This window comes from Phymastichus coffea, unplaced genomic scaffold (genome assembly GCF_024137745.1).
Source record: "Phymastichus coffea isolate CEN01 unplaced genomic scaffold, Cenicafe_Pcof_1.1 PCOF00010, whole genome shotgun sequence".
NCBI classification, from domain to species: domain Eukaryota; kingdom Metazoa; phylum Arthropoda; class Insecta; order Hymenoptera; family Eulophidae; genus Phymastichus; species Phymastichus coffea.
In genome coordinates this window covers 8,497,540-8,524,987 of record NW_026706821.1, presented here as the reverse complement: position 1 = coordinate 8,524,987, position 27,448 = coordinate 8,497,540, and the positions used below count along the sequence as shown (strand labels likewise).

Here is a 27,448-nt window from a genome sequence, read left to right as displayed (position 1 = left end):
CAAGCAAGTAATTATAATACTGCTCAATTGTTATGTTTGTTATCTCAATCTATGACGGGAGTAAATTCTTCTTGGTATGATTTAGTACAGCGGGAAATTAGAAATTTTGAAGATTTTGAAATGTTATTTAAAGAGAAATTTTGGAACGCTGAAATACGTAGAAATATTACTCGCGAAATAGAATTTGGAAAATATTTTGGTGGAAAATTATCACGTTATAATTATGCTATACGTAAGATTAATTTAGCTTTTGATATAAATGAAAATCTAGATGAAGAAGAATTAATAGATAAATTATCTCGACATTTTGATAGAGATGTGCGTTTATTAGTTCAAGCTAGACATATAAAAAAGATATCAGAGTTTATTAAAGTTTTATCTTCTTTGGATAATGATGATTACATCAGTTCACGTCATGCTCAAAAAGATAGCGGCGGAGAACAACAAATTAATAGCATAACAATTGAAAATAGTAAGTCGAATAATAAGAATAATAAAGTAAATAAAAATAAGAATATTGCAAAACCGATTTTACAAGATGTACCTAGTACTTCCTCGGGAAACGAGTAAATGTTGCTTCTCGGAAATCGGATAAATGCAAAAGCTTGCAACGAGCTGCAACAATAAAATCAAGTAACAATTTATTATCAAAAGAATTATTAACTATTTTTGAAGATCCTAGACATGAAATTAACGGTGAATTATCAAATAACGATAATAGTAGTGGGGGCAGAATTTGTCCTGAAATATTTCTTTTATTAGAAAACATTCCAGTAAAAGCTCTACTTGATTCGGGTAGTGAAGTTTCTGCTATTTCAGAAGAATTTTACAATCAAAACTTAAGTAATTTTAAAGATAAACCTACTTTGCCGATTAGTGGACACGTTATTAAGGTAGCTACAGGCCAAAAATCGGTGAGATTGAAAAAACAAATTTATTTGAATGTAAAATGGGGTAGTCAATACATTGATATTATCTTCATAATTATTCCTAGATTAATTAAAGATTGTATTATCGGTTATGATACTATGAAAAATATAAAGCTCAAACTTGACACATTCAAAGTGCAAATTTATTTTGAAATTAATAATACTTTGGAAAACATGAAATATAACGATGCATTTATGGATGAAAGTACATATCAAAGCTTAACTATTCAGTATGATACTGTCTCGGATTTTGGGGATGACATACCATCACTCATTGATCTAACTCGAAATGAAATAGATGCAGGCATTACAAATAATGATTCTGATAATCTAACTCGAGGGGAAATTAATGAGAAAGTTGATGAAAGCTCTAACCTTACCGATGCTCAAAAAAATGAGATAACTTCGCTTGTGTACGAATTTAAAGATGTATTTCGTAAAAAATTAGGTTTATTGAAAGTATATACTCATAAATTGATTTTGAAAGATAAAGAGCCATATTTCTCAAAACAGTATCCTATACCGTTAAATTATCGAGAAAATGTTCGAATTGCAATCAAAGAAATGCTAAGAGATGGCGTTATTCGACGATCAATTAGTAATTATATTAATCCAATTGTTATAAGCATTAAAAAAGACGGATCAGTGCGATTTTGTTTAGATGCTCGAAAATTGAATAAAAAATTAGTTAAAGATTATGAAGCCCCACTACATATTGATGATATTTTTCAACATTGTTTCGGAGTAAAGTTTATTTCTAGTTTTGATTTAACAAGTAGTTTTTGGCAGATTCCTCTCGATGAAGAAAGTAAAAAATATACAGCATTTATAATCGAAGGCAATACCTACGAATTTAATGTAGTTCCTTTCGGTACATGTACTAGTACAGCAGCTTTAGTGAGAGCTTTAAATTTGTCAATTGGCGATTTAAAACAATTCATTATACCATTTGTGGATGATATACTATGTATTTCTAAAACCTTTAATGAACATATTTATCATTTAAGAACATTATTTACATGTTGTCGAAGAGATAATTATACATTGAAATTTTCAAAGTCTAAATTAATTCAAGAAGAAATTGAATTTTTGGGACATATTATAACTCCACAAGGTATAAAAGCTCAAAAAAGCAAATTAGAAATAATTCAAAATTATAAAGCTCCAAAAAATTTGAAAAGCTTGCAAAGCTTTCTAGGTTTCGTTAATTTCTATACAAAATTTGCAAAAAATTATGCTGAAATATGTAGACCTTTAATGAATTTATTGCAACAAAGTAAAGGCTATCAATGGTTACCTGAGCATGAAACAGCTTTTAATAATGTGAAAAAAATATTTATTGAAACAATCACTTTAAAATTTCCTGATCCTAATAAACCTTACATATTAACTACCGATGCCAGTTATCATACTATAGCCGCTGCTTTGTCACAATTAAATAATGAAGGTGATGAAGAAGTTATAACATTTATATCTAGAACTCTAAAAGGAGCAGAATTAAATTATTTTACTACTGAAAAAGAATTATTAGCTGTAGCTTGGTCATGTTTAAAATTAGAAACGTATCTAAGAGGTGCGAAAGAAATAATTATTCGTACAGATCACGAAGCGTTGAAATTTTTAACGACTTGTAAATTTACAAATGCAAGATTAGTGAGGTGGTGCTTGTTTCTTCAAGACTACAACATTACGTATGAGTATCTACCAGGAAATAAGAATAAAGCCGCCGATTTTCTATCTAGACATATCACAGACTGCAGTAATAATTATACAGATGAAATTGAAATTGCTATGTTGATGAAAGAACCTTCACGTAATTTAATAAAATACTTCAAGAATATGGAGTCCCTACAACAAAATGATGGTTATACACAAAACTTAAGAAATAAAGAAAATTTCAACCATAGATATATAATTTATAACAATTTAGTCTATAAAAAAGATAAAATTAACAATAAATTATTACTACCAGAAATAATTATTAAAGAATTGATCCAAGAGATACATGAAATATATGGTCATATTGGATCCAGAAAAATTACGAAAATGTTACAAGAAAATTTCTATATTTACAAGCTTCGCAAAAAAGTAGCTAAAACTATAAATCGCTGCGATCTCTGTCAACGTACAAAATATTATACGAAGAAGGTATCATCCATAATGCAGCCTATATTAGTTGAAAAACCAAATGATTTATTGTCTTTAGATTTTTATGGACCATTGCCTACTTCACGAGGAGGGGTTAAATACATTTTAACCACAATAGATTGCTTTAGTAAATTTGTAGTAATGTATCCTATAAAAAGATCAACTACATATACTACTATTAAAAAAATATTTGAACATTATATACCAAATTATGGTAAACCATCAGCAATCATATGTGACCATGGAACACAGTTTACAGCTAAAGCATGGAAAGAAAAGCTTCTAGCCAATAACATAAAATTAGTATTTTCCAGTATTCGACATCCACAAAGCAATATTGTAGAAAGAATACATAGAGAACTGGGAAGATTTTTAAGAGCATATGCTAACGACAATCATAAAGGTTGGGCTCCACTAATTCCCAAAATACAACAAATAATGAATTGTGTATATCATGAAACAATTGAAACAACTCCTATAGAAGCTCATTTACATATAAAACCAGAGAGATTTTGGCATCGGTGGATACCTGATACCAAAACAAAGGTACCAAAAAATTATAATCAGGTAGAAGATATTAAGAAAAAAATGCACAATAAACTTATAAAACGTGCAAATAATTTCAATAAAAATATACATCATTATCAATATAAAGTTAATGATTATGTATTATTACGGAGTCAAAATATAAGTAATAAAGAAGAAGAAATTATTAAAAAATTCTTAAACTTATACGAAGGCCCGTATATAATTAAATCCATAATCGGTTTAGATACATACTTATTGAAATATAAAAACGGTAAAGATAGAGGTGTATTTCATACTTCTCTATTAAAACCGTACCAAATTTAGCCACTAGAGGATAGATTCTCTCTCTAAGCAAATTTACATATTGATCTAATATATGTAAACACTAGAGAGAGTACACTATCGATCTGGAAAGATGTCTGGAAGAAGTAACAGCACTCAGACCAATGGGTCAGATCTGAAATACTATATCCCAGCACCATTAGCCAGACCTTTTGTACCATCAATGAATATGGTGCCTTGGTCCCTGTGCAAAAGCACACAGACACCATCCAAGCCTACTTGGATGGCAAAGGCAAAAACGCAAAAAGAAACCACGATATCTTTCCTGCCTTCAAATATGCCACGTTCTTCTGCTCCTGTGCCCGCTGCAGTTCTACCAACAACATCAAGGAAGCAAAAGCGCAGGATCCAGAAGAAGATCAAGAAGCTGGCCGCAAAAATTACAAAAACCAAAGAAAAAATCGAGGAAATAAAAAACAAAATAAAATCAAAACAGCCAGAACGACCACCAACACCTGGAAATTTTTTATAATTGTAACAATAAAGAAATAAAGAAAAATTATATAAAGAACAAATTAAAAAATACTAATAAAAGCTCATAAAATAAAAATTCTTGAAACCTTATTCTCACAGATTATTCAGTTTCAAGAGGGGGGCTATGTAACGGTCCTATTTATGAGCTGTTATTAAATCACTGCAACTAGTCTAACGTATTAATCTGTTTAGTCAAAACAATACATTAAGCGGCGCTACCTCACTGTTTACGCGACTGTATACAAATAAGAGTCGAGTCAAAACAAATAGCGTGACGTCACAAATAATATACATAGATATAATAAATCATAACATTGAGAAAAATATGTTAATTATAGATAATTTGAATATAACAAAGTATCAATTATATAGATTTTAACATACAGATTCACAATATCTTATTCAATCATAAATTTATAACGAATATTGATATGTAAAGTTAATTTATTTATTAACATATGAAATATTAGAAAAATATAAATAATTTATATGTAAAATGAATAAGCATAGAACATGAGTAAGAATTGGTTTCATTAATAACAGCTAAATAACAACTGTTATTAATAAATAAACAACTAATAATTTATTTAAACAATAAGCGATATATAGAACGAAAACATTAAGTTAATACTTGATAATGACAATTTTATGATTTAGAAATCTTAGATAATTAACCTAATAATCGCATATTAAGATTAAAAGAAAACCGTTACAAATATGAAAAATTAGTCATAATTCAAATGTTATTAATTAATTTAAATAATTAATTTTGGAAAATACTTCCAAAATTAATTAACTATAAAGTTATATGAAATTTTAATAATTTTCTATTGTAAATAATGTAATATCACGTTAATTAACTTTATTAGTTAATAACTTTTGACGACATTATTGGCGATAATTATATATTGTATAAAATCAACAAATAACTAGTTCTGTAAAATTTACATGTGTAAAAAACTTAATATTAATGGTTATTTACTTGTAAATGAAGAAAAATCATTTCTCAAAATTCGGGAATGTTTCTCGAATTTTCGATGAAATCTCTCCTGCAATAATAAGCGGGAAAATCTGTGTATAAATAGGCCCACCTTTGCACAGGCTAGATTCATTCACTTCTAGCCTTGCAAAGTGAGCGCATGAGTTTGAATAAACTTGGATCAACACCTAAGTTCTTTCTCTCATTGTGATTTACTAAGCAAGACTAACCTTTCCTTATAATTTGAGCTCGACTTATAGAACATCTCGCGCTATAAGAAACTTGGGCCGAATTATATCCTATCCAAGAAAGACTTTAGCTCTGCTTATGGGACAACTCGCACCATAAGAAACTAGGGCATTGTCTGACTTTCCTCGATATTTTATCATTACTTATATATATTTGATTTACTTAATTATTGTATTTGTCTCACTTAGCTATTTTCTTGAAATTAGAGTAAAATCATCGGAAACAAATTCTTACTCATTAGCTAAATTACGAGAGTTCGAATTATTTTTATTTATAAGTGATACGAACATCACAAGTATGGACTGTTTTGTTTTGAAAATTTTGGAATACTTGAGCTATAGCACAGCGTCTCAAATTTTTACGACTTATGGAGTTTCAAACTATACGCGCTCGCACTGGTGCAAACATGTGTGAGTATGCGTGTGCAGCATTGATTTTTTTTCTAAGTCTAGTTTCGAAGAAGCATTTAAAATTTTCTAAGAGAGAAAAAAATTCATACACACACACACACACACACACACACATACACACACAAACAGGATTCATATATATGATCCATAATCTTACAATGAAAAATGAGCTTTCATATTGTCGTTGTTTGCCATTTTGTCTTCTTTTTTATTTTCTTCCTTTTCTTCTTCTTCTTCAAATTCTTTATTTTTTATTGTTTCTGAATTAAAATCTTGTAGTGATTCTCTATGGTCCTCCCTGTCTGTATTAGGATTTTCTTTGACATATAATGTTTTTTCCGCTTTCTCTGATTCTTCTATTTCTTCTTTCTTTTTATTTTCTAATGCTCTTTCTATTATATGCTTGATAGCTTTCCTTAAATAATCTAGTTTCAAGTCTTTACAAACTTCAACTTCATTATATCCTTTCAGAATTTCAATTAATCTCTCTTTCGGTGCTGTCTTAGCTTCTTGTTTTTCTCTGGTATTTTTGCACACTCTTCTTTTGAAACTATATACTCGAAAATCCATCCAGAACTTTTCCCTTGTACATACCAGTATTTATCTTCAATAGTCATCAAGTAGCTTTCCTCAGTGTTTGCTTGAACTTGTTACTTGTCCTTGTCACTTTTTAAGCATAGAAACTTCCTTTAAAACCACGCTCTGCTATCATATTGAAATAAAGTATGAGTAAAAGGGATTATTGATTTTTATAGGTATTTAATATATTTGACGAGTGGCATTACAGACATACACATTAAAATTATACGATTGACTTCGGAGCTTTTACATCCGATAATTGCTGAGTTGTAATTACACTACTCAGTACTCACCAAAATTTTAAAGAGTGCATCGTACTGCTAAACTATGCATTCTATGCAGTGCATTGTACTGCTGAGCCCAACATAATCTTATTTCATATTCTATTTTTTTAAAAAAAAAATGTTTTCTTTAAACTAGAATTATATAAATAAGTGTTAATGCACTTAAGTTTTTGATATTAAAAATATAATAATAATAATAATAATAATAATGTGTGTGTGTGTGTGTGTGTGTGTGTGTGTGTGTGTGTGTGTGTAATTATTTTGATAAAAGATGGAAATTCTTACGAGATCTCATATGGGGTATCCGTCTATCTAACCCGATTTCGTATACGAAATGTCATAAGAAACCGAATAAAAATATTTGTGAAATTCAAAATAAAATAGTATTAGTAGAGTTTTAAGAATCTCAGATAATAACAAATAGAGAAAATTACAAATTCATTACCAAGGTGTAAAAAGCATTTTAATGAAATTACAGTCATGAACATTTTTTCTTATGAAGTACTCAATAAAATATACTTTTGTTTTCTTTTTGTTTAAGTTTAAAAGGTTTCTTATGGTGACCCTAAAAAATTTCCTTATTTATAATACCTTCGTTTCAGAAAGAAAAGTGGATTACCATACTTTTCTAAACATTTGAGTGAACAGAAATAATTTTTGAAGGGCTCATTTTCTTCCTTAAGATAAGTATTCAAGATGATAAAATTTGTAATAATGGAAAGAAGAGAAATAGTAAGAGCTCGAAATTCACTTAATTTTAATTATATTCAGCCATTAAATATTCACGATTAAGTGAAAGTTTTTTTGAAATTGTCAATTTTACCATTTGGATAAAAACTGTTCTGAATTTATTCAAAAAGAATTTTGAACGAAATTTGTAGAAATTCTTTTGACAAACGTTTTTGTTAACATAATCGAAAATCTTTCAAAAAAGCGTGATAAACCACTTTTTTTTAAATAAAGTGTTACTGATCAGGTAACTTAATCGTAAGCGACAGATCAGGCACCTAATGAAAATATTAGGTTTTATAAAGAAGAAAATGAAAGCGTTTACCGAATATTTCAAGATGAAAAATGTTCATAATATTAATTTTATTAGAATGACTATAGTAACGAAAATTTATAATTTCTACTATCAAATACCAGACAGTTCCATTAAAACATGAATTTATAAGGCATAAACAATTACACATTTATAATACTTTATAACAAATATTTCAAACATACCCTTGTCGTATTTGCATGATCGCCGTCAATATAATATATCCTATATCCGGGATTCAAATTGTAATAAGGTGAAACTGAAGGTCCAATATATGCTACGCTTAAAGCTCGACTCATATCGCTAGTATCGTAGAACAGCTCAAATTCATCATAATGCGTATGACCAAAGAACTGAGCCATTATTGTAGATTCATATCTGTTAAATAATATAATGATTTTACAGGAAAAAATGAAAATAATTATTGATTTATTTATTGAATACCTTTACAATAGATAGAAAATATAGGATTTACTATAACGTTTAAACTATTATACGTTATAATAAATTAAGTTTAAACACCCAAAATAAATTTGTAAATTATTTTTCCGAGAGCAGGCAAGAAGTTGACATATAATAATATATTACCAAAATAATAAAAATAATATTGGTATATGATTTACTTGTATTGAATGAAATATTCTTACACGAACATTAACAATCACTACTGAATCTTCGGAAAGTCACTACTCAAAGTTGAAGCTGCAAGGATAACAACCCTAAGTGGCTTGCGATAGAGAGTAAGTATATTTTAAAAACAACTTTAGAATTTAATCATCAAGTCTTGATGATTGAACACGGTTCGCTACTTCGATTCGTCGTTTGAAATTGTGCCAAGCATTGTTGCAATTATCTGAGAAAAATCAGACAGTGCCGCAACAAAAAATTAGTTGAATTTCTAAGCTATAATACAATAATTATGAGGGGAGATTATCTAAGGCTGCTTTTTTCTCATAACAGAGAGGGTCTTATGAGTTAAGCTCTTAGATTATCACGTAGGAGAGAACAGTAGCAAAGCTAACTACTGAATAATGAAAACAGATCTTAGGATATGGCTGAGACTTTATTTCATGTGTACAGTGCTCGCGCTGCTAGGCAAAGTTGGATTACAATCCTCCTCATCCCGCAACGACGAGCGAATTTATAGTTGCAAAACAGCTCCCTTTTTAAGCTGGGTTGCCCCTAAATTGCTAATTTCGCAAATTTAGACAAACTTTAAGCAAGCAAGTTAACTAAATAATATTTCTCAGAAGTTGTAAAATATTGATTCAAAATATTATTTAAACCGTATGTTATGTGTAGAGAAACAAGTGGTTTAACTCAATAAAAAGCGTTTGTAACTTTTCTATAAAAGCAATTGTTCAAAAAGGACTTTTTAATTTATTGTTTACTTTTAGGAGTACCACAGAATAATCAACAAGAGCATATTCTTTACTTCAAAAACTGTAGTATTGTGTTATTTTCTTGCTTAAAATATTAATTGTTTTAAAATAGCTGTTAAGCAAAGTTTCATATTTCTCTTATCAAGAAATGAAATATCTTGTTTTGTAAACAAGATCGTTATTACACATTACTACTACTTTAAAGTTTTAAAATTTTGATTGTGTTATATTCTATGAAATACAAAGCAACAAGAATATGAGGCAATGCAATTTTTATTGATATTTCAACAAAGAGTTTCAAGAGAAAACTGCTATTTATATACATTTCCTAAATAGGTAACGTGTGCATAAAATAAGAATTACGCTATCTTTTAATCATTTTGTTTATAAATTCTTCGTTATACCAAATTTTTAATATTATTGTAGTCATTGAAAGAAGTACATGTAATATGAAAAATTTACAAATCTAATAGCATGATGTGTAATTATACTTAGGTATAAAATTTTTGGTTATTGGGTTATTGGGTTGAAAAATATTTTACACATCAGATGCGCAAGTTAAAAATAATATCTAAGTAAATAAGTCCGCACTTTTTTATCAATTGAACATTTTACTTCACATAAGTGATTATTTTCCAAGTATATAAGAGGTGTGTTCAAAAAGTAAGGTGACTTTGTATTTTTAAGAAAAAATATTTATTTATTTATCAATATTTATGTTGTCCCCTTCAAAGTAACCCCCCTCAGATACAAAACACTTATGCCAACGGTTTTTCCAATCCTCAAAGCACTTCTCATAAGCACTTTTCGGTATAGCCTTGAGCTCTTCCAGCGATGTAGTCTTTATCTCTTCAATCGTTGCAAATCTCCGTCCTTTCATAGGTCTCTTTAGTTTTGGGAACAAGAAAAAGTCACATGGGGCCAAATCCGGTGAATATGGTGGCTGAGGCATGATTGTGGTGTTGTTTTTGGCCAAAAAATCTCTCACAAGCAAAGATAAGTGAGCAGGGGCATTATCGTGATGCAAAAGCCATGAATTGTTTTTCCACAATTCTTGGAGTTTTCTTCGTATTGCTTCTCGCAAACAGCGCATAACTTCAAGATAATACTGTTTATTGACCATACGTCCATATGGTAAGAACTCCTGATGCACCACGCCATGGTAATCGAAGAAAACAGTGAGCGAAACTTTGACATTTGATCGAACTTGGCGTGCTTTTTTCGGTCTTTGCTCATCTGAGCTCTTCCATTGGGACGATTGGACTTTGGTTTCGATATCATAACCATATACCCATGATTCGTCACCAGTTATGACCCTTTTGAGTAAATCTGGGTCGTCGTTGACGTCATTCAACAGTTCTTGAGCGATGCTCATGCGACGGTTCTTTTGGTCAAAATTTAGCAATTTCGGAACAAACTTCGCTGACACACGTCTCATGCCCAAAACGTTAGAAAAAATTTCATGGCACGAGCCAAGCGATATACCAACATCCTCAGCAACTTCTCTGATAATGATTCGACGATTTTCCAGAACAATTTTCTTCACTGCTTGAACGTTTTCATCAGTTGTTGACGTGCTTGGCCGTCCAGAGCGAGGCTCGTCATTGGCATCTTCCCGGCCATCTTGGAAGAGTTTGTATCACTTGTAAATATTTTTTTTACTCAGAACAGTTTCACCGTATGCCACCGTCAACATTTCAAGTGTTTCGGAGCACTTTATTTTATTTTTTACACAAAATTTGATGCAAATCCTTTGATCCATATTTTCCGATAGCAAGAAATCGCCGAGCACGCAAAACACTTATAACCTTTACGCCTCTCACAACCAAACAAAAAATGCTGTACACTTGAAACTTGGTAGAGATGTTCGGGAAGAGTGTACCAACATAACGAAACAAAATCGATAATCGAAAGTACGTTGCCCGTGAAATTTGAAAAGTCATCTTACTTTTTGATCACACCTCGTATTCCGTCAGCACTAAGTGCTAGCCAAGCTGTCTTCGAAACAACAAATAAATCAAATCAAATCTAACATACAGTTCTACTTTTACGACTAACTATTTTTCTTTAAATCGTAAGGCTAACTGTCGTTCAAACCACCATATCTAGTAGCAGAATTCCCATGAAAATCTGAAGAAAAACGGTATATTCCTATTTCTCTCAATCAACTTTTTTATTTAAAGTGTAAATATATCATTCGCAATATACACCTCTAGTTATTCGTACTTTTCTTCCTTTTTTTTAGGTATCGCTGTTTCAATTGGTAGTACTAGTAAATATAACGATTGCTTTATTATTCGATTATTATTATTATCAGTACTTTATAATTTTCTTTATTTAATAATCGAATTGTTGTTACTAATTCTATCGCTTGTGTATTATTATTTATAATATCTGTCAGACTTTACTCTGGAATCCGGTAAAACGTGAAAATTTATGTCTAAAATGACATTTCAAGTTTGCTTTAGTGACATTGGTTAATTGTTACGTCCGACATTTACGAAATATTTACTTTCCTTTTCTAATCTCAAATACTACCGCAATTAACTAAGAAAATCAATCTAGAGCGAGTGGAGTTAGGCTGAATGATCGAAAGGAAAAACCTGTCGTGGCGGGTTATCCCTTGCTCCCTTTGACTTGTAGATTCTCCTACGATTTGTCGAACTGCAGTCCGGCGTCGACGAGAATAGTGGAATATCCTGAAGCACCGCTTACAGCCATTCACACTTCACAAGTCGAGAGGGATTGGCGGAATATTTCGGTTCGAATTGTAATTTCACTAAATTTGTTGATATTAAGGGTGTTGCGTAGTCGGCGGGGTAAAAAAATTGCTATTTTTTGGAATTTTTTTTTGAGTAGATTATGAAAGATATGGATATAAAAATACATAGGTATAATAAATTAGATCTTAAATTCCAAAAAAAAATTTTTTTTTATTCATTTTTTTCAAGTTTATTGTACGAAATACGTAGTTGAATATTGAGCGGTAATTTCAAGACAGCTTAGTCGCAACATGATTTTTCAGCAACGGCTTATCTGAAACAAAAAAATCAAAGTGTTTCAGATTTGGTATGATAATAGCTACAGAATGGACCATAATTATTAAGTTTGGGCTAATTTTGTGGATTTTACTTAATAAAATGTGAAAAGTTGAAAAAAACGGCTTTTTTTTTGGCATTTTTTGGAAAAAAAAAATAGTAAAAATCAAAATTATAACTTGTAAGTGGTCCACTTTGTGGATAATTATGTATAGAATATGTGGTCTAAATTTCAAAAGGATCAGTCCACTGATTCTGGAGAAGTCGTGTTGCAGGTCCGAAAAAACGTTGTTTTGAGAAAAACGCATTTTTAAAGTTTTTTTAAACAAAAAATATAAAAAATATCTTACCAAAATTTAATCTGCAATGCCTGCACCGTATGAAGTACCTTCTGATTGATCGAAATCTTGATTTTCTTCCAATCTAGCCTTTTTTCTCGCTGTTCTAGACTCTTTGGAAGTATTCAAGCTGTGGCGATTTGCTTCTTGAACACGCGTGGAATACGAGCGGTCGGGTAGGGTCGTTTCGGTTGAAAAAAATACACTTATACTGCTCCGATCTTTATAAAAATTAAACACAATATTCTTACATACATATATATTCGAAAAATGTAAAAAAAATCGACTTTTTCAAAGTGCCCGACTAGACAACACCCTTAATTTCTTTATTACTACTACATTTTTATTATTACCAAAAAGTTAAACATTTTTATTTTCACGTAGTTCGTTACGGTTTCGCTTACGGTCGTGGAGTGTATGTCTAGTCCTCTTCGTAATCAAAGAAAAGGCCAACATTAGCCCGTTCACTAGTGTTTTTACTAATGTGACCAGCCAATGGGCTAATTGCTTATTCAGCTTCGCGAATCGTTCCTTATCCTATTCAGCAGCGTTCGCAAGATTGTGAGAGAGGAGGACTGTTTCTATCCTACTCTCACGATGTGCTTTTAGTAAAAGCGAATATTAGGCGGAAGACTATACGTGTCTCTCACTCTCTTCGGGAAACGGCATTGACTTCCATGCATATTTCGTCTGGAGGTCAATTTGTTACCGAAGTTACCGAGAGCGACAAACGACGCAGTTAGCCGTTTGTGTGAGAAAGACTGAAAGTCGCACACAAACTGCTGTTTTGGTAACATTTCAGCGTTCGATATGTATATGGCTTGCTTGATATGTAACAAATGCTTAAAAAACTGCCCAAGAGCTACTTTTTTTCAAATTTTTTGGTAGAATAGACGTTATGAGAATAATTATAAGACTGTAGACTTGAACTATGAAATAGCCATTCTGTCTTTTTAAAGTCACTTAAAAGTCAGAGTGGTTATTTTAACAGAAATGCTTTTGTTAAGTATCCGAAAAAGGAAAAATTTACTATTAGAATGTAATAACAGCTTTGAACATATCGTAAATACTGTTATTCCGGTAGATACATCATTCTCAGGTGCACTTTTTTGGTCTATCCTTTTGGATAATAATTAGGACGTACAATACCACTATCACGAGAAATTCTCTTTCAGCAACGAAGGATCGAAGTCTCACCATATCACACACTTGGCGATATGCTTAACACTTCTCGTTATCTTATCACACACTCGACAATAAGATAACGAAAGGGGGCCTAACTAAATATGCACTTAACCACACGGCGATCGAGTGTAACTAGCAAAAAGAATTGTGTGCAAAACTAAAATTGAGAAGAGAGAGAGAGAGAGAGAGAGAGAGAGAGAGAGAGTAAAAAGAAATATAGCGAATGATTATTGGTTTTTAATTTTTAATTACTTACTCTTTTTTTCCACACACATACACTACATTACGACGAACCGAAGATCATTGCTTCCCAACGTCTCAAAAGTAACGATGTTACGGATGTATTTTGAAATATGCTCTCACAGAATTTTCGGACAAAGACATTGCCCTTAGATCATTTCATTACTCCGCGGACTGGTTTGCTAATCGATGCGCGCGTGCGATATCAAACTCGAAATCAAGATTGAGTGACCATGCGTAGCGGCATCGACACTCTCATTTCTAACAGAATCTTATCTGCCGATATTTGTCGGTTGGTCCCTTTTTTGTTAAATTCAATTACAGCCTCTTCGAAACTCGAAACTTCAGCAACCCTACGAATATTGTTTACTTAAAATAAGTGTATGAGAGAAGCGTGCGCTGCATCAAGCTGAATTACGATTTAGAATCAGATTTTGCTATTTAACATTGCTGCGATCACTGCCTCTAAACTCGCCAAAATGCATACATCGCTAAAAAAGATGGCAAATGCATTGTGGCAATCAGACTGGTTGAAAGGTTACCTTTCAAAGCTGATTACCGACGACGGACATTGAGTGTCCGTCACCCCGTTGTTTGAGCCGAAAGCCGGCAATATCAAACAACGCAACACGAGCCACCAAAACACGGCACAATCTTTAGCGCACGGTCGGAACCATCACAGACTTCGACTCGAGCCAATCAAATATAGTAAGGAGCAGTTGATACGTGAATAATGAAACCCCATTGGCAGGAGGTCAAGAAGTTCACGCCTTCGATCTTCGTGCGAGGAAAGGGAATTGAGATAAGAAGAAATTTTTCGCATCGAACTCAACTGGCGCGGCCACGCGTTTCATTCTTCCTAGATCAGGCTCTGACAAAAGGCAAGTCGCTTATCGTTGAGCACGCGTGTGTTAATCATACTCTATTAATTGTACTTTACTTTACTTTTAATTTAGAGATACGATTTCCGTGCCGACATAAAATTAATCACTTCTTAATTTTAACTAACCCAGTTTGCGATTGAGATTTCAAACTTTTATAAATGTAATTTGTACCGTTAGTTTTAATTGCAATCTTCCTTTGGTTCCGAGCGTTCCGGTTTATTTGTTATATTTAAGCTATTTTATTGTGAGTTGAATAAATCCGGCGTTCTTATAACAAATGTTTTAAAACTTTCACTCTCAGTCCTTCTCACCCTAACAAACGAAGTTGATTTTTTTACATCTACTTCTTCAACAACGTACTTCTGTAACAACGAATCTGGGGTGAAGTATCAATTTTTTTCATGAGAACCTCCTTTTATGCTTTTTCAAATAGAATCCTACTCTGAAATTTTGGACGTGCTGAGCAGGGCGAACTTAGTTTTTTCAGACTTAATTAGGAATATCCTAGGCATTGGCGAAATTCGATATCTGATTGGTCTTGGCCGGGTGTGCGGAAGTGGCCGTATTCGAGAATCTTAGGCCTTTTCCAAATAGATGGCTCTCAGTGTACTATTTTCCTATTTATTTATCTTCACCTGTTGTGGTACCCTATTTTGTTCATACAAAAATGTTACTTACGAGGAAACCCCACCAACTCAAAATCATCGATTTTAATAATCTTTTGATATGTTATAGTTCACAATAAAATAAGTAATATATGTTTATTTTATCTGCGGAAAAACAATTTTAGGGGGCGAGATCTGCCCTCAAAGTACACCCCCAAAAAAGTATTTTGCAATATAGCTGAGGTTCTAATTGATATTTTACGATAAAACAAATTTAATTTTAATGCTACCGTAAATACAGAAATAATGCATATAGTTTAGACCATAAGGGATGCATCCCTTATTCTTTTAATGATAATTCAACTCTTTTTATGACTATTGTTGTAAAAAGAAAACGTAAAATAGGCAAAAAAAATTAGAGAAAATATTAAGGTAGATAAAATGGTGAAATAAATTTTACCTGTTCGAGATTTTTCCTTTTTGAAACCTCCCTTCAAATGGAAAAATCACCCTAAAATCTATTTTAAGATATATTTCAGTTCTATGTGATAATTTACTGTGAATTAAATTGCGTACTACTCCCAGTGTAAATATATAACTTATGCATGTAGTTTTATTAATAAGCGGATCGCAACCGCTATTTCTTTCACTAGAATTCTTTATCTTTTTGTGCCTATTATCACGAAAAAAAATTTTGTTTAAATAAGCCAACAAAAATTGAAAAATATATTATCGTGGATTGAGTACAAGAATTAAGGTGACCTGTCCAAGAATGTCGTCCAAACCATCCTAAAAATATAAAAGCCGCCCTCGAAAAATAGTTTTCCATATACTACATGTTCTAGTTGATAGTTTACTATGAATCATATTGCGCAGTACTTCTGAAAAATGTCCAATGTATGAATACAGAAATGAAGTTACTTTCTCCGAAACTATTGTTCAATCCACTCTCATAACGGAAAAGTCACCCTAAAAAAATTGATCTAAATAATAAAATATTATACTCATATAAACCGATTGAGGTTTTTTATCTCTGAAAATATTAATGTGCATTAAAATATATCTACTTCTTTGATAGATATGATTCAGTGTTTCGTGAAATAAAAAAAAATTTGATATGTGTGAAGTGTACCACTTTCAAATACATAAAAATGGTAATGGACTTCTTATAATAGATCCGGTTTCCAATGAGAAAAGTCAAGAAAATTTAAATTTATTTATTGTTTGCACTCCTTACAATAATAATATTCGTTATAAAAATGCTTGAAATATAATAATTTTTTGCACCAACTACAATGTATAATAGTCACGTTTTAGCATCCTTCTATTTCACAATCAGTATTACAGGAATCTCCGAAACCGTAAGTAACAGGATTGTCAAATTTTTCTGGTTTTTCAGTAATGTAACCACTTTAATGAACCAGAAGTATTTAAAAAGATTGATATATCTTGGTGAAGATAGTTGATTATGAACTAATGACTAAAGTTCAATAATGTTATCATAATAATTCATCAATGTTACAGTATCTGAAATTTGTCGAATAAAGTTCTTCCATATGCAAAATCCATAAACATCAAGAGGTTAAATTTTTCCCGTTGTCACAGTCGGTATTATTTTGAGATTTATAATTACTTGGTGTTGTCTCTTCTATAACTCTATCAGAATAACCAGTCCAGGAGTCAAAAGCATGGTATTGAAACGTACGATGGGGAAATATACTTTTCTCAGCCATATTTTGAAGAGATCTACAATTAAAAATCTCATTTGTAAATTCAATTATCATGACGATAATTGTTACTAGATGGAAATATATACACTGCCCGTCAATCACTATTGCCATGCTTACCTCAAAATTAGGCAAACTTGAAAGTTTTGTATCTCGGTCGGAAATCATCGTATCACAAAAAACAGCAGGGCATTTTAAAGGTAATTGCAAAAGCTTCCATTTAAGACGTGCAGAGACTTAAAAATGAAAATATGTGTTTTTTACAGTAAAAAAACTGATTAAAAAAATTGAAATTTTTTTAACCTCGACTTAAATCAAGGCCAATTTAGAACCACGCGGTGGAGGGCAAATCGACTGGAGGGGTTCGGAGGGTAATGTCTTTCCCTTTAAAATTAGCCCCCCGCGGGGTTCTATCCGATGTTTTTTAACCGAGTTACGGCTTTTTTTGTAAAAAAATAACCTTTTTTTTCAATCCTCAATAATTTCGACTTGCGTACGTTTTGGAAAAAAATGCCAAGGAGAAAAAAGTTTCATTTTGTGCCCAAGAATACGAAAATAAAGTCAAAAAAAAGAAATAGAGAAAAATTTTTTTTTCGGTTTTTTAGCGCATTAAAAAAATAAAGGAATTTAACTTTTTTTTTACGCTTCGTTTTAAAATGTCTAGGGATGTAGTAAATCACAAAAAAACTAAAACTAAGCGTAAAAAAAAAGTTAAATTCCTTTATTTTTTTAATGCGCTAAAAAACCGAAAAAAAATTTTTTCTCTATTTCTTTTTTTTGACTTTATTTTCGTATTCTTGGGCACAAAATAAAACTTTTTTCTCCTTGGCATTTTTTTCCAAAACGTACGCAAGTCGAAATTATTGAGGATTGAAAAAAAAGGTTATTTTTTTACAAAAAAAGCCGTAACTCGGTTAAAAAACATCGGATAGAACCCCGCGGGGGCTAATTTTAAAGGGAAAGACATTACCCTCCGAACCCCTCTAGTCGATTTGCCCTCCACCGCCTGGTTCTAAATTGGCATTGATTTAAGTCGAGGTTAAAAAAATTGAAATTTTTTTAATCAGTTTTTTTACTGTAAAAAACACATATTTTCATTTTTATGTGTTGGCAGTGTATATATATATATATATATATATATATATATATATATTTCCATCCATATATATACATATATATATATCTGTGGTAATTTTTCAAGATTTAGTAGATGCTTCTACATGTACATTTACCGATCAGAATAAATTGGTTTCAACAATGGGTCAAAACTCACCGATAGCTTCCTTCAAAAATAAAAAGAGTGGTAACAGTAATTCTTAATCAACCGATAGAAGTGATTGCATAATAGTGATGTTCGATTTTTCGAAAAAGTATTCGATTCCTAATAATCGAATTACCAAAATAATCGATCTTGATAATCGATTTTATTTGAAAATAATCGATTAATCAAATGAATAATCGATGGTTGTTTTCATTAAAAAAAAGAATAAAGTGCTTATAAATATATATGGCAACAATATTATAATAAGAAAAATAAGTAGGAAATAAGATCTACTGATAAATTAAACAATGCAAATTACGTTACTACAACAATAAAATTTTTAAACTTAAATGTAGTAAATATGTAAATAAAATTTTTTTATGCACCTTGATTTTGTCTGTCTTCGACGAATGGGTTGAAAACATCATGATCATTGTTATCCATTCTTGATTGTCCCTATTGCACCTCAGCTCGCGTCTCACTCTCACCTCACATTCAACTGTCATAAATTTCTTTTCTATTCGAACGTATGTAAATAGAGAGAATAATATCCACGTATGCGCAAAACACAAATTGCACAAAGCGCAGATCGATTCGATTATTGGCCAAAAAATAATCGAAGTTGTAATAATTGTAACGGTCCTATTTATGAGCTATTTATTAAATGACTGCAACTAGTCTAACGTATTTATCTGTTTAGTCAAAACAATACATGAAGCGGCGCTACCTCACTGTTTACGCGACTGTATACAAATAAGAGTCGAATCAAAATAAACAGCGTGACGTCACAAAATAATAGACATAGGTATAATGATTCATGATATTAAGAAAAATATGTTAATTATAGATAATTTTAAAATAACAAAGTATCGATTATATAGATTTTAATATGTAGATTCAAAATATCTCATTCAATTATAAATTAATAATGAATATCAATATGCAAAGTTGATTTATTTATTAACATATGAAATATTACAAAAATATAAATAATTTATATGCAAAATGAATAAGCATAGAACATAAGTAAGAATTGGTTTCATTAATAACAGCTGAATGACAACTGTTATTAATAAATAAACAATTAATAATTTATTTAAACAATAAGCTATATATAGAACGAAAATATTAAGTTAATACTTGATAATGATAACTTTATGATTTAGAAATCTTAGATAATTAATCTAATAATCGCATATTAAGATTAGAAAAAACCGTTACAAATATGAAAAATTAGTCATAATTCAAATGTTATTAATTAATTTAAATAATTAATTTTTGAAAATACTTCCAAAATTAATCAACTATAAAGTTATATGAAATTTTAATAATTTTCTATTGTAAATAATGTAATATCACGTTAATTAACTTTATTAGTTAATAACTTTTGACGACACTATTGGCGATAATTGTATATTGTATAAAATCAACAAATAACTAATTCTGTAAAATTTACATGTGTTAAAAACTTAATATTAATGGTTATTTACTTGTAAATTAAGAAAAATCATTTCTCAAAATTCGCGAATGTCTCTCGAATTTTCGATGAAATCTCTACTGCAATAATAAGCGGGAAAATCTATGTATAAATAGGCCCACCTTTGCACAGGCTAGCGTTCATTCACTTCTAGCCTTGCAAGGTGAGCGCATGAGTCTGAATAAACTTGGATTAATACCTAAGTTCTTTCTCTCATTGTGATTAACTAAGCAAGACTATCCTTTCCTTATAATTTGAGCTCGACTTATAGAACATCTCGCGCTATAAGAAACTTGGGCCGAATTATATCCTATCAAAGAAAGACTTTAGCTCTGCTTATGGGACAATTCGCACCATAAGAAACTAGGGCATTGTCTGACTTTCCTCGATATATTGCACTTACTTATGTATATTTGATTTACTTATTTATTATATTTGATTCATTTATCTATTTTCTTGACAATTAGAGTAAAATCATTGGAAACAAATTCTTACTCATTAGCTAGATTACGAGAGTTCGAATTATTTTATTTATAAGTGATACGAACATCACATAATCGAGTTTCAAAATAATCGAAAACAAATCGAATAATTTGTTAAATAATCGAATGCATTTCGATTAATCGAATAGAATCGAACATCACTATTGCATAGTATAACTATGTGTCGTCGATAAAACTGACTACACTAAACACTGTACTTGTTTTTCTATTTCAATTGCTAGCGTTCTTCTGGAATGCATCTTCAGTTGGAATCCACTTTGATCAGAATTATACAAATTATGAATTACAATTATTCCTATGCCTGCTTTAACATCAGCAATTAACACACCTACTATTGGTTACAAACTTATTTCCTTTCCGAGATACTATTCTATAACTATTACTATTATTCTATTACTATTCTATGCTGTCTTGAATTTTAAAACCCAGTTTATTGAAGCCTGAAATCTTACGTCTTCCGAGCCTATGTCCTTTTGAGCTTGTAATGCCCATTGACTTATATCTCGATCATGAATATTGTAGCCAGTGTAGATCCATTAATTGAATCCGCCGTCTTGGATTTTGTATTCCGACCATGAATTCATGATCTGCGACTCTGAAAAGTCCCATATAGTAAATTTTGTATAAATTTGTGGATTTTGGAAAATTCGTCCACCATATTAAATTTTTGTCCGCCATATTGGATTTTATACCGGATTGGATTGGATGATATAGTATACCAGAGAATGAAGGGTATCCATTAAACACAATTTGATCTAAAAAATGACCTAATATGTCGTGTATTTTTTTTTCTGCAAGCTTTTTTGGACTTACACTCGATTTTTCCAGCTTTTGACCGCCTTATTGTAGTTATCGTATAGAATTTTGAATTTCGATGGCAATTTATTGAAAGTTCTTATCCAAACAAACGTTTTAATATCTCAAACGTCAAGATCCATCAACCCAAATTTTGGGTATGCAGGTCATCCGGTTAACGTCCCAATTGTAACAGTCTAAAGCGTTACATAAAATAGTTACTAAAAAAGAGGTACTAGTTATAATTTTAACCAATAGAGAGCGTCAACTGCTACTCATATAAAATAATAAGATAAATAATAAGAGTTCAGGCTTCTGTGCAAGAGGTAGGTCGTGAGTTCGAGCTCCGGACTTGTGAAAATTTTTAGAAATGAAATTTTCATATGTCTGTTATCGTGATTCCGGTAGTTCAGATTCCCTTTTAAACTGTAGGTCCAGTAATCATGCGTCCAAAAATTTATCCTCCTACACCTTTAAAAAAAAAATGATCGGAAAGGTGAGTCTGCATATTCATGACTATAGGGAATCAAGACTAATGCGTACAGTTACTTAGTTTACCTCTGCAGCGTTCCACGTGGACGTAGTTTTTGAAGTACAATAACAATAACAATATTTGCTCATGTTGTACGCTAAAGTTGCGATGAGCTAATCTAGCTACAGTTTGAGCATCTAATAAGATTAATAAAGTCAACATCACACCTGATTTTTCTGGTCTTAATGTATTATTTGCCTTACGACTGCCTAACCTGTTCCCACTACGGATCTAGATGTCGAACTCATGAGACAGCCTGCTTTCGTTAGCAGAAAGTGAGTCTAAATCCAATTAAAGGTTTATGAGTTATTTTACTCTACTCAGTGATACTGTTCAGGCCATCTCGCCCTGACTCAAGTACTGAATGGGTAACTCAAGTCCTTTTCGACGACTCAGTTTTGTTCTCTTATGATACTAGGAAGATAGTCTTCCAAGTCTTAGACGGATAACAATAAAACGCACCATCTTTTCATACGTCACGCAATTAGACTGATTTAGACTTTTTGAGAAACGAAATAAATTTTATCAAAAAATTTACGACTATAAAAATAGCCTCAAAATATTTCTTATTATTAGTAGTTCTTCAGAAATTTTGAATACAGCATTCAGAAGAGCGATCTCGAAAGTGATAAGAAAAGTTATTTTAGAAAAAACTTATAACCAAACTTTTCATAAAAATATGCAGGTCAGGTGTTAGTGGGTTAACATCGATAAATAATTATCTTGATATATAATCAAACAAATGAAACTATAAAGTAATCTTCAATGGGAACCAATAAGGATTACAATAAGTTTCCAACTCAAGAAAGTATTATTTCATATGAATAACAAGTATTTTATTTTGGAGAAACATTATTTTCGTTAGAACTATAAAGTGCATAATGAGAAATATAATTCAATTCGTAAATAATTAATACTTTGATTCCATAAAATACTTTTCTTGAAAAATAACTGATTATACGAAAGATTTCGAATTTATTACTACTTTAATGAATTAATCAATTGGTTGTAATTATTTCTTTTAATTAAATGATTTTCTTAATTGAGAAGCATGAAACAAAACATTCGTTTAGTATTAATAAATTGTTTTTAATTAATGAATCGTCACATGAATGTATTTTCAATTTTTTTAAATAAATACAATTAAACATTCGTGGGTGTACTTGTAAATAAATAATAAATAATAATAATAAACAAAATAATCTCAAAATAATACTTACATAGTAGGTGAGAAATATTAGAGACTAATTAGTCCTTTATTAATATCTAGGTCGAATAAACTATGCTGTGTGTTTAATAGTAAGTTGATGAAATACATCTAAGAATAAGAACGTTTCCTTAGCTACTAATGAAAAGAATGGCTTACTAATTGTCAGCAAAATAGAAATCAACTGGATGCCGTCAGAGCTGATTATCGTGAGATAAAAACAGACTTCGAATAATATTATCATTGATATGCAATATTGCGATAGAGTTTGATAATGCAATGGAAAAGTTATATTCATGTTCATCAATTATTTTGGATAATTTAGAATACTTTTTCATAAAAATAAGTATGAAAAAGGTAGAAATTTATAATTTTAACAATAGCGGTTTGTGACGTCCGGGTCACTATCTCAGGTACGTCTGAGGAGGACGTAATCTCAGGTGCTCTATTTGGTTTGTGTGCGTACGCTTAAACCGGGACGAGCAATTGGAGAATCAGAGCTTTTCTATTTCGCGTTTCGCGTAAAAAGAGTGAAAAATAAAACTTGACTGCAAGCCTTCCATCAAACAACAGGGTCCTATGGAATCGGGACTTGGATGTGAAAATCCCCAACCTTGCCAGAATTATCACATAAAAGAATTTAAGTTTTCTTTAACGGCGCGACTGCCTTATAGAAAAGTATCGCAATCCTTGTTGAAATACTCTTCAAAGACTTATTTTTTCGAATTCCGGTCTAACTATTTTACTAGAAAGGAAGAGGAAAGATAGAAATAAAAATTTTGTTTAAACTTACTTTTGTTTTATTCAATGGACTTGGCTGGTACTTGGAGAATCCGAATCTGACACTTGGTCGAATGTAGTAAAGCTTAAGAGGCTTGCGAGGAGCGAGAGAGTAAACGATTTTCGCTTGCGCACGCCCTTTTAAACCCTGGGGGTGGTTGGGAGGAAAATCCCTCTTTCAGTCCCTCAAAATTTGGGAAGAGTGGAAATGCCAGTAAATTCTAATTAGCTGACCGATATTTTCCCTCCTTTTCTCTTTCGGATTTCGGACCCTAATTGGTTCAGGGGCGTGGTAAGAATTGGGGGCGCGCGTTCAAGAGTTTGGGCCCTATCTCGCTAGATGACTCTCCAAGTACCATTTTCATTACAGATTTTCTTATAATTATTAATTTATTTATTACATAAAATTGTTACAATTAATCCTTAATAATAACGCAAGTTTCTTAATATTTAACATATTTTATGCGAAAATCTTTGATCCTACATGTTTACAATTAGTAATTTAAATAATTAACTCAATTCGTTGTTTAAATAATATGGAATGAAAAAGGGGCATTATTTAATTGTGAACTATAAAACTGATTTGCTAAAATTCATTCAAGTAACTGTTTTTCGACTATTTATCTCATTTTCTAATTTATAATTTCAAAACTTTGAGATATTTTCGATGATTGCGCGATATGATGTTTCTAATCAAAAAGTGTGTGGGAGGTTTCAAGAAGCTGCGAAATTTTCCTATCATGCTGTTATTTTCCCGATTCATTTGTGTAAAATTAATTATTAAGATTTTTTTTATATAGCAAAAGTTTTAGCTTCTAAAATTGGAAAACTTTTGGGTGAAATCGAATAACAGGATGCAGGCGGAATTCCGCGGCTCCTTTACTCTATATCTAAACCTACTCAAAAAAAACTTTACGATCTTTCGAGGTAAAATTTGGAAAGCGCGCGACAAAGGGACGGCTATTTTCACGTGTCCTCCAGCCGCTTCAGCTGAATGCTCTCCCTTTGCTCATTTACGGAGTTAAAATTTAAGCTACGCAAAAGTACACGAGGAAAAAATAATTTATTGATAATAATCGGCCCGACGTTACAGGTTGGGTTGGAATCCTTATATTCGGAACTACATGTGTAAGTTCTATATTTAGATTCGAAGTTATGGAAAATGTTTTTCATAGTAAATTATTAACTAGAACATGTAGTATATCGAAAACTATTTGTCAGGAGTGGCTTTTTTATTTTGAGGGTGGTTTGGACGATAATTTTGAACAGGTCAACTTAATTTTTGTACTCAATCTACGATAATACATTTTTCAATTTTTGTTAGCTCATTTAAAATTTTTTATGATAATAGGCACAAAAAGATAAAAAATTCCAGTGAAAGAAATAGCGATTGCAACGTAACCCGAACCCCCTCGTTGATAAAACTACATGCGTAATTTGTATATTTACACTAGGAGTAGTACGCAATTTAAATCACAATAAATTATCACATATATAGATATTGAAATATATCGTAAAATTGATTTTAGGAGCGGGTTTTCTATTTTGAGGGAGGTTTGAAAAATAATATCGAATAGGTAAAATTTATTTGAGTATACATCCATGATAATATTTTTTCTAATTTTTTTTTGGCTATTTAAGTTTTTTTTATATAACAATAGTCATAAAAAAAGTTGAATTTTCATTAAAAAATTACGGGTTGCATGGTCTAAATGGCATGCATATATTTACGTTAGCAGTCAAGTGACATTTGTTTAATCGTAAAATATCAATTAGAACCTCAGATATATTGCAAAATAATTTTTTGGGGGTGTACTTTGAGGACAGATATCACCCCCTAATAGTGTTTTTCCACAGATTCAAAAAAAGACATGTTACTTATTTTTTATGAACTATAACATATCAAAAGCATTATAAAAATTAGTGATTTCGTGTTGGGGGTTTCCTTGTTAGCCTAAATTAAAACTACGTAGAATAATGAATGGAAATTAAGAATTACATTTATTTCGTAAAAAAAGAGGTTTTATTAGGTTTTCTTATTAACTAATTACCAGAATTTCATGAAATTTCTTCGAAAATTGAAACTAATTATGACGAATATAATAGTTAACTTTTATTCACGATCTCCTTATTATTTAACATAAAGTTGAATCTAATTAATGATTACACATACATAGACACAAAATATATCTTGCAGCAACGTATCCATATCCTTATTGATAATAATTACATGGGAAAGCCAATTTCCATTCAGTCAATTTTTATGAATTTTTTAAAAATTTACGAAGGAATCCTCCTCCTTTTAAACAGGGTGTTCCTGATACTTATAAAGAGTTTGGTACCGTTGGATTTGCCTTAAAATATTAAATAAGATGGTGTAATTAAAATTTTTTTTTATAATTAGGTAATAAAATAATAGCGATTGAATGTCAGCCAATGAGTGATTGGCTACAGCTGATGAACCGGACGACGGTGAACCACGGTGTAGAATGGAGTTCGTCATGTGCATACCAATGAACAGGTGACAGCGGTGCTCACTTCTTGACGTGTTATGGTTAGCAGTCGTTATATAGGCGAATTTTAATATTAATAAAATTATTACTGCAGTGATATGTACGCATGTATATGGACCTTATCCAGATGTGCTTATTATAGTAATATGAATATCAAAAAAATTCAAAAAAAAAACGAAATAAAATGAAAATAAACAAAATAAACTATTTTTTATACCTCCGCGTATTATCGCAAGTACTGATCAGCACCAATCTATATCTTTCTGACACTAATCTTTCCGATTCATTGACGGTATTGTTTACCAACTCATAAATAACACAGGTCAACATGATTTATATCGCACGAACATGAGCAACAGATTCTCTATCACGTCACATTTTCGAGATATTCTAACGTAAAAGTGCGAAAAACACGTATTTATGCTGTTTTAGAAGCTATATTACACCGCAAAAAATTTTTTTTGCTAAAAATGAATCTAACCATCTCAAAGTACCGCTTCTGCCCTTTCCAACGCATTTTTCAAATTTAACAAATCTTTTTTTTTCGCGGAGATATCATCGAATGAAGTTTACCACTTTAACGATTTCATAACAACATTACGAACAATACAAATATGACAGCCCCACGAAAAAAAGTCATATGTGAACAAAAGTGCAAAAGGTAATACCGTTACATTTATGTTTTTGGGGTCGCTGAATCCGAATCCACGATTCATTTGACCCGATTAGCTCAGGGGTCAAATTCAGATCAAGGTCAAATCAAGATTATCCCATTAATCTTGGTCCAGGTACTGGTTCTATAGGTTTTTGAGGTCGCTGAATTCGAATCTGGTGTGCGTTTGATCTGGTCGGCTCAAAGTCAAGGTTAGGTCAAGGTAAAATTCAAAAAATGCATTGAATGAACCCGAATTTAAGGTTTATCTGACCAATAACCCCCTAATATTTCTATGGCAATGTTAGCAACCCCTTAATAACCCTCTAATAACCCTCCTAATATGAACTATGCTATGAACCCCC

The 27,448-nt window shown here is 31.2% G+C and overlaps 1 protein-coding gene across 1 annotated transcript in view; it reads right to left on the bottom strand.

The window, feature by feature from the left end:
- The window catches only part of LOC131671652 (sphingomyelin phosphodiesterase), a 938,839-nt gene that overhangs the window by 187,673 nt on the left and 723,718 nt on the right, over positions 1-27,448 (bottom strand). Inside the window, exon 8 of the mRNA XM_058948252.1 lies at positions 8,150-8,342. Within this exon, the coding sequence (XP_058804235.1) occupies positions 8,150-8,342 (193 nt within the window). The remainder of the gene's footprint in view (positions 1-8,149; positions 8,343-27,448) is intronic.